This window comes from Benincasa hispida, chromosome 5 (assembly GCF_009727055.1).
Source record: "Benincasa hispida cultivar B227 chromosome 5, ASM972705v1, whole genome shotgun sequence".
In the NCBI taxonomy this organism is placed as follows: domain Eukaryota; kingdom Viridiplantae; phylum Streptophyta; class Magnoliopsida; order Cucurbitales; family Cucurbitaceae; genus Benincasa; species Benincasa hispida.
The window spans coordinates 26,844,142-26,853,428 of NC_052353.1; the positions used below are offsets into that span (position 1 = coordinate 26,844,142).

Consider the following 9,287-nt stretch of genomic DNA (forward strand, 5'->3'; position numbering starts at 1 on the left):
CGATGGTAGCAAGAATGTTATGGAGATGGAATGGAGTATCAATTAAGAGACAGTTACTGATGAAAAACCTGCATAATGAACTTTGACTGAGGTTGAAAGTGGAATAATTTTTTATTTTTTGTGCTTATCACTCTCCTATATCTTCATCTCATTCCTTTCCTTTTTTTTAGCATATTGATGCTTTTCTTTAAATTGCAGGGAACCGTTGATGAATTGTTGTCCTGTTTGTGGTGAAGCTCTTGAAGTTTCTGATAAACTGAATAATATGATTCACTTGACTCTATGTTTTGATGAAGGAACTGGAAATCAAGTTATGACCGGAGGGTTCTTGACCGATAAACAGGCTGCATATGGGTAAAGTTCTTTTGTACATTAGCTCTTTTTTTTTGGCTCAGGACAAAGATAGCTAAACAGAGCAATAGAAATATCAGTAAATACAAAATTGGGAGAATCTGGATAGTTGGTTTCTTTCAGGCTTGTAGTCTGTTTGTTATATTATTATTTATTTATTTGTTTTCCTTTGGCCGCTTTGGTTTTCTCTCTCTCCCTTTGGAAGTTTGGATCCTTTAACATTTTTCTTCTTTATCAAAGTTTGTTTATTAGTGAAGACATAAAAAATTGGAAGAATGCGACATCTTTCCAAGAAGGCAAATGAGTTGAACAAAACAGTAATCAACATCAACTTGAATGCCAAGAAAACAAATTATAGAGGTTAACCTTAATCAACTTGAATACTGATAAGAAATAAATTATAGAGGGACTGAACCAAGAAAGCCAATCTAGAACACATCAAAATAGCCCTGTCTGCAAGCTCAACCACGAAAAGAAAAAATAAAGGAAAGAAAAGAAAAAGTAAAGATTTCTCTTTACCTAAAATCCAGCACCATTAAACTTATTTCACCGAACTTTTGAATTACTGAATACACCTTGGCCCAAAAAGCTTTGAATGAGATAATCTAAATACAACGTAGACAAAGCCCCGTAATTGCACTCCCCTCATTGTAGATATATTATGTCCACTCGATATAACTATGATTAGTAAGTTAACCCTTCACAAGTTGTTCTTAATAACGATTGGGTCAAAAGTTGTTTTACTCCTGAGATTCCTTAAGTCCCATTGATCCTCTAATGAACAATTGGTTTGTGATTCAATCACTAAATCGAGTCCCTCTCGGGCCAATGAGAGGGTGGGACCTCTTGTTCAAGACTCGGAGTCAACACTTAAGGGAATAACTTCTCTACTATTCCTAAAAGTGGGTAGGAGTGAATTCCATCTTGCACCCTATGTCCTCAGCTATTGATTGGTTTTACCCCTGAAATGGGAGACTTATTGAGCCGACACTGTTGAGCCAACCTTCACCCATGCAAATCTAACGATAATCCCGAATAAACAGGAGTTTATAGTTAGCTCAAGAATAAGGTCAAGTTACCTAGGTCAACGCTTTGAAATAGTCAATCTTAAACAGTAAATAACGTTATAAAGTAAGAGTTACTTAATTCTTGATCTGATCTTATGCAAACTCATTGCATAGGATGCCCCCGCTCCTCATGTCAATACATGAACAAATTAGGATCACATTGTTTATAGCACTTTACAACAAATTGTAACAACTATAGAGTGAGCCGCATCTAATAGTGTTACCAGAATAAGGCACCTAACCTTATTCGTATATTGTAGATCATTTTGACTATTTGCTCGAATCTGATCTACTCTTATGTCTCCACATAAAGTTCAAGTACTCATGTAATAGTCATGGACCTTTTAGTTTATTGGCTTTATTTTTAAAACGAAATAAGCAATTCATATATTCATTAACAACTTTATCGATTTACAAAATGAGTTTATTGTTTACAAACCACGAGTTTTAGGACATAAAACCCAATAGAAAGAAATATGGAAAGTGAAAAGGGTGAAACGAGGAGAAGAAATACGAAGGGGAAGGAAGATATAGAGGAAAATGAAAAGTATCCTTGAAATCCCGAAAGTTAGTAAATTTAAATATTATTTTATTGAAATATGGAAAGTTAGGGTTGGTTTGGTTGGCAATTTGAAAATAGAAACTTGAAAATAATAGATTCAATAAAAACAAAGTTTTATTTCACGTTTTCAGATATGTGTTTGGTGGCAACTTTAAAAATTAAATTATAATTCAAATAATTGTTCAAAATAGGTTTGATTATATATTCTTGCATAAAACTAATTATAGTTTCTCACTATATATTAGTTTGAATATAAACTATTATTAATTAATTTATGAACTTGGTCTATGTTAACTTTTTTTTTTTTTTTTTTTTTTTTTTTTTTTTTTTTTTTTTTTTTTTTTTAATAATTACTATTTTGTAATATCATATAATTCATAATATATTATATTATACATATTTTAATTTAACAATAATTGAATTTCTAACACGAAATACTATATTTGTTAATGTTTTTACATTTTTTAATATAGTTGTGCATTTTAAATTTTCAAATCCAAAATTTGAATGCATACATACATATATATTAAAAACATGTCTACAACGTGTCCCTATCCTACTTTTTTAGAAATTGACATGTGGTGTCTGTGTTGTGTCATGTTCGTATCCTATGCCCGTGTCCGTGCTTCTTAGACTGAAAGGACCAACAAGTGAAGGCACCTTCCCCACAAGCCTATCTATCGTGTAAGCAAGACCATGTCATTCCTAGGTATCTTAGTCCCCCAAAGAAAACAAAAAGCCCAACACCTCTAAAAGGGAGGATCAACGGGACTATGAAAAAAGACTTACACAAGGAGCCTTCTAAAGAATTGGGGCTCTAAACCTTCACGTCCCTTCCTCCCATGTTTAAAGGAGTGACCCTCAAGGAAAGAAAGAAGAGAGACAACATCTGTCGCTTTTCTATTGGGAAGAAAGTAGTGGAACTTGAAAGAAAAAGAATAAGAGGATGGGGGTGGTGTTTACTTACAATGATCCTATGCCAAAGGGAGTTAGGCTCAGAGGAGAAATGCCAGAGCCATTTGACTAGCGAGGCTTTGTTACAGATCTTTAGATTCTCAATTTCTAAACCCCCCTTGGAGACCAGCCTCTCGATAATCTCCCATCTAACCAAGTTTGAACCCTTCCCTTTCCATTCGTCTATCATGCATCAACCTCTCCAATCTTTTACACGCACCCCCATGGGGCTCTGAAAAGGGAAAAGAAATAAATAGGTATGCCACTCCAAACAAATTCGATCAAGGTAAGCCTACCAGACTAACCTATTTCTCACTTTATTCACCACATGATCCTACGAGGCAACTGACTTGGGATTGCTTCCAAGTGGAAGACCAAGGTGAAGGAAGATCTCCAATATCACACCTCATAAACTCAACCCATCTTTTAAGTTTCTCATCTTCCCAACTGAGCCCCACAACATTACACTTACCCCTGTTAATCCTCAAGCCTGATATTTTTTCAAAAAAGGCAAGAATATGATTCTTGTTATCTCTTGAACTGTCCACTTTTTCTATTCTCTGCATACATATACAAACTGCAAATCTGTCACATTTCATAAATTTGTTGGTGTCCCTTTTAAGGAGGCTCAATATCGGTGTCCTTTGCTCCTGTATGGTGCCTTCTTGGCCCAATTACTACATGAGTCTCCCTCTGTGTAGGGAACCCTAGGAGCATAGTGAAGTTTTGTTGCTCAAAGTAGAAAAGATTGAAGGAAAAATATGACCTGTCAAGATTGAACTGTAGTAGACACCTTCATTCAGACTAGTTTTCTCAAACACTCTGTAGGCGCATTCTTTAATTACTATCAAACTCTAAAAATTAAATATTTTGTTTAATGTGAAATTTGGTGATTTCGAATATTTTCCATAAACTCTTCACATTTAGGCTTGGGTATAAATTTAATTTATAAGATCTAACACGTAAAAGTAATATAATTTGAAATAAAAAGAAATGACATTGCTTTTCATCGTTTGATGCTAAATTGCTACTTGGTTAAAGCACCTTTTGAAGCTTACATGGTTTTTATTTTGTTGGTATCAATGCTCCTTGTTCTCTAGTTTCCCTTGTCTTCTCCATTCTTGATTCTCTTATGCTTAGGGTTCTGCGTTCTTGGCCTTTATTTTGGTATTTTTTTTGGTTCATTGTTTTCATTTTACTTCGCTTGTTGTCCTTTCCCTTGGTGGAGATTTGTAATTTTGAGTGTTAGTCTCTTCCTTTATATCAATGAATCTTCTCATTTCTTGTTTTAAAATGAAAAGAAAAAGGAAAATGACATTTCAGTGACATGAACCTGAAATATCTTACTTTAACAGTATTAAATCACGACATTAATTTAAGTATAATAATTAAATAATTATAGTCTACCGGTGCACCATGATGCACACCTTGCCAAGGCATGTATCTTAGTGAGGATACCTTGTTCATGTGAGGCAGGGAGCATCAATGCACCTAATGTTTTCAAAACATTGAGTTCAGGGAGGGGATGAGACTGAGCTTTGTCATAACTTATGATATTTGTCTCCTTTTCTTTTCCTGTAGAGATTGAGAAATTCAGTTGCTTTGCAGGTGGATGTTTAAATTAAGCGAATGGGCGCATTTTTCATCTTATGACGTTGGTCTAAACTCTGGTTCAAGTGCATCTCATATTGTAGTATGTAGCTTCTCTAGTTTTCACTTTTTTCAAATGAAATATCTTCAATGTAATTAATTACATTCAATGAATGTATTATTGAACACTCCTGCAGCTTAATACATTCGTACAGAGTTTTAAGAGATTATTTTGGGAATGAAAATAAAAATTGATCTACTTTAAGAGCATGTTTTGTTCACAAGTTTCCAAAGGATCAAGATACCTAAAATAATTGATAATCTCTCTTGTAAATTTTAGCAGGTTCCTATTTCTTTAGTTTAATATTCACCGCGTACCAGTTAATAATTTTTCAGCGCATTTTACTATCTTTGAATTAAGTCAAAGTCCTAGAAAAACAAAAAAGTAATGTCTAACATAGTAGAGAAAGAGAGAATTTGAATCAGCGTTTGTAAAAGTTCAATCAGATATTTCTTTTTAAACTGGTTCTGTTGAAATGTTTTTGTACTATTTGTAGTATTTTTGGATAAGATACTGAACTATTTGTAATAATATCGATCTCTTTCTGAGTTTAGTATTTTCATCTTTTACTTTTTGCTTCTTAGCTCACAGTTTACTCTTTAGGTTTATGATCGGCAGAAAAAAAGGCTGGTGGAAGAGATAATCGATGGAAAGATTGTTTTGTCGATGAGGGCCATCTATCAGTCAAAAGTAGGTCTCACTCTTATGGATAAAGGTATGATTTAGTTTGTGAAGAGATCTTGATATGTAACATTACACCTGTTTCAAAACTTACCACTTATCTATACCTGTTAGAAAACTTATTGACCTTCCTATTCTATCTCCTCTATACAATGGCTTGTTTATAATTATTTTTCATTATTATTTTAGACTAATAATGATTAGTAATGCTATTCCACCCTGTATTCACCCGTGATGGTGGATCATGGGGAAAAAGATTTAGCACCTTGGGGGAATGGGTTCAAAATCTTTGGTTCACCTACAATAACATCTTACTTTTGAACTTCTTAGAAAAGTATTTGTAACAATCCAGGCCTAGGATTCGGACCAGGATTTGGAATCTAGATTCGGTACCTGATGGCCCCAACATTCTCCTACATCCTCTGCGACCTGGCTACGTCATGCATTCTTGTCTTGATGCTTTTAAGAGTGAAGGTTGTCCCCACAAACCAACACTAGTCTTTTCAAAATGCTTTGTCCTCACTCTCATGCATCTAAGGAAAATTCCTAGGAGGTCACCTAACATAGGATTGCTCCAAGCTAAGCACACTTAACTTTGGAGTTCCTATGATTGAGCCACCGAAAAGGAAAGTGCACCTTATTGATATAGGTAATAACTTTCCATTCTTTTAAGCCTTTCTTAACTATACTTTTATGTCTTTAGGATCCATCTCATTCGAATGTGGTCTCAGTTCATTCATATCCCCCTCCTAAACTCGGGTCATTACATGCCCACCAGCTTCCGCTTGGTTCGTCCCCGAACCACATCTTACTGGGAGAGTTTCCTCTTTGATACCATCTGTAACGACCCAGGCCCAAGATTCAGATCAGGATTCGGAATCAGGATTTGGCACTTGGATTCAAAATCCGGATGAGATGGATCTTAGGATTGCTCCAAGCTTAGCACACTTAACTTTGGATCCTCACTCACATGCATCTTAGGAAAATTATCAGGAGGTCACCCAACATAGGATTGCTCCTTGGGATCCCTCTCATTCGAATGTGTTCTCGGTTCATTCATTTCCCCCTCCTAAACTCGGGTCGTTACATGCCCACCAACTTCCACTTGGTTNCAAGCTTAGCACACTTAACTTTGGATCCTCACTCACATGCATCTTAGGAAAATTATCAGGAGGTCACCCAACATAGGATTGCTCCAAGCTTAGCACACTTAACTTTGGAGTTCCTATGATTGAGTCATTGAAAAGGAAGGTGCACCTTGTTGGTATAACTTTCAATTCTTTTAAGTTTTTCTTAACTATACTTTCATGTCCTTGGGATCCCTCTCATTCGAATGTGTTCTCGGTTCATTCATTTCCCCCTCCTAAACTCGGGTCGTTACATGCCCACCAACTTCCACTTGGTTCGTCCCTGAACCACATCTTACTGGCAGAGTTTCCTTTCTGATACCATCTGTAACAACCTAGGCCCAGGATTGGGACCAGGATTCGGAATCCGGATTCGGCACTTGATGGTCCTGACATTCCCTTGCATCCGCTGCGACCTGGCTACGTCATCCTTGCTTGTCTTGATACTTCTAAGAGTGAAGGTTGTCCCCACAAACCAACACTGGTGCTTTCAGCATGCTTTGTACCCACTCACATGCATCGTAGGAAAATTACCAGGAGGTCACCCAACGTAGGATTGCTCCAAGCTAAGCATGCTTAACTTTGAAGTTTCTATGATTGAGCCATCGAAAAGGAAGGTGTACCTTGTTGGTATAGGTAATAACTTTCAATTCTTTTAAGCCTTTCTTAACTATACTTTCATGTCTTCAGGATTTCTCTCATTTAGATGTGGTCTCGATTCATTCATGTCCCCATCCTGAACTCGGGTCGTTACAGTATTGTTCTCGAATGTTTTCTGCTTTTCGTCAATATTTTCTATCCATTTAACATTTACTCCCCTAATTTTATTTTTCACTGCATTTAACACTTTTTTTTAATGTAAGGAAACCATATTTGATTAGTTGAATGAAAGCTACAATAATTTTTTCTACAACTTATGCAACTTAGAAAGAGAATGCTCAAACAAAAAGCTAACGATACAACAGATCCCACACCACCTAAAATCATACCAAAAAGAACAATGCAATTAAAAACATTTCATCTTATAATATAACTCGAACTTGGTTAGCTTGGGGTTTGTTTTGGCTCCTTTTGTTGGGCTGTTTTCTTGAATGCATGTCTTTTATTTATTTCCTGCTACTACTTCAAAACGCATCTCTTCTACAAACTGTTAAAAATTTCATCAAATATGAAAGTCAAGGACATGTAATTCATCTTTCTATCTTTTTCCTTTTCCCCTTTTATCTTCTTTATTTTCTCTTCGTTATCTGCTTTTCAAAACTCACCAATAAAGGGCATCCAATACCTGCATTCCAAGATCACCAAATTAATAAGGAAGCGGCTCCTCTTTCAACACTCTTCAATAATAAACTTTCCAAAATTTCTATCTGCAAGAAACTCAAAAAGGTATTGGAAAAAGCTTTAGATGACTTTGTTAGATATGCTTATTGGGATGTTGTAAGGATATATTAGTAATTAGTTAGAAAATTTGTTAGGCTTGTTGGTTATAAATAGAGGGGCTGGGGAATGATAAGGATAGGCAATATTTTGAAGTATGAATTAGGGCTTGAGAATATCTCAAGATTGGGAGGTGTAAGGCCCCTAGTTAGGGAGAAAGTAGGATTATTAGTATGGTTATTAGTAAGTGACATATTAGTAATTAGATGTGAAGTTTGTTAGGGATTTTAATTATAAATAGAGGGAGTGAGTTGTGAGCTAGGGGGTAAAGAATTTAGTAGTAATTTCAGTTGGTGAATTTGGGAGAGAGTAGTCCTCTCGAAAGGCTATAGTATACTGTAGTTTCTTCCTTGATATTGCAATATTTATTTCTATCTTTTAGTGTTCTTGTATTTCTCTGTGTTCTTTGTTTTCCTTAAGTGTTCTTGTTAGGTGGTATCCTAACAGGAGGGTTCAAGTACCTGGGACTCTTGATGTATCTTACAATGCTTTATCTTGTAATTTGGACTCTATTAGACTTTAACATACTACTTTCAGCACTAAGCGTTAATTACTTTCATGGTTTCACTTGTGTAAATTTGTAACAAGAAACGAACTTTTCATTGATATAATGAAAAGAGGCTAAAACTCAAAAAGATACAAACTCTATAAAGAAGTGAAAATAAAGAACATAATGGAAATACATATAAGATTAAGTAGACAAAAAAGCATAACAAGATTATCAATCAAGATTAAGATGCTAAGAGGGATTAACGAAGGCAATCCAGTTGAGACAAACATCTTGCATAGAGAAACTTCTGAACTGCTTTGATGAGGAAGTCTTCAAACGAGCAAATTCAAAACGATCTAGCCAAGCGAGATGCTTGCCTTGGAAAACTCTTTGATTACATTCTAACCATAATTCTGATAAAATTGCTTTCATTCCATTAATCAAAAGCAACTAGCGTAATTCTGATCTTACTATCAAATCTTTAGTTAAACTTCAATTATATGCACCACTTTTATTAGGTGCTATTTTTTTTTTTCATTCCCTCCTTTGTTCTTTTGATTTAAACTTACATTCTTTGATGGTTTAATGCAGGGGTGAAGGAACTCTTACATAGCATTTCTGAAAAGCAAGGAAAGCGGATGGATTCAGTCGAATCTGCAAAAGATATTCCACATTTCATTGAATCTTTCAAGGCAATGATTATTTTCTTGAGTTATTTCCACTCATGTTTCACTAAGTTTCAAAATTACGTACTATAATAGTCAAAGATTACTTGTGATATTACTATTATTGTTACGATTATTATTATTAATAGGTTTTATTGATGGAGCTTATGCGAATGATAATGAAAAAGGGCATAAATCCATGATATGTTCTAAAGAAAATGGTTTTAATACTGATTGAACTGACATTGTATATATTAGCTGCAAGTAGAAAAAGCTTTTTGTCTAAAGAAGGGATATTTTCA

At 35.0% G+C, this 9,287-nt stretch overlaps 1 protein-coding gene across 1 annotated transcript in view; it reads left to right on the forward strand.

The window, feature by feature from the left end:
• Positions 1-9,287, forward strand: part of LOC120078723 (phosphatidylserine decarboxylase proenzyme 2-like) — a 36,620-nt gene that overhangs the window by 20,286 nt on the left and 7,047 nt on the right. Inside the window, exons 10-13 of the mRNA XM_039033028.1 lie at positions 199-354; positions 4,543-4,627; positions 5,189-5,300; positions 8,912-9,012. Of these exons, the coding sequence (XP_038888956.1) occupies positions 199-354; positions 4,543-4,627; positions 5,189-5,300; positions 8,912-9,012 (454 nt within the window). The remainder of the gene's footprint in view (positions 1-198; positions 355-4,542; positions 4,628-5,188; positions 5,301-8,911; positions 9,013-9,287) is intronic.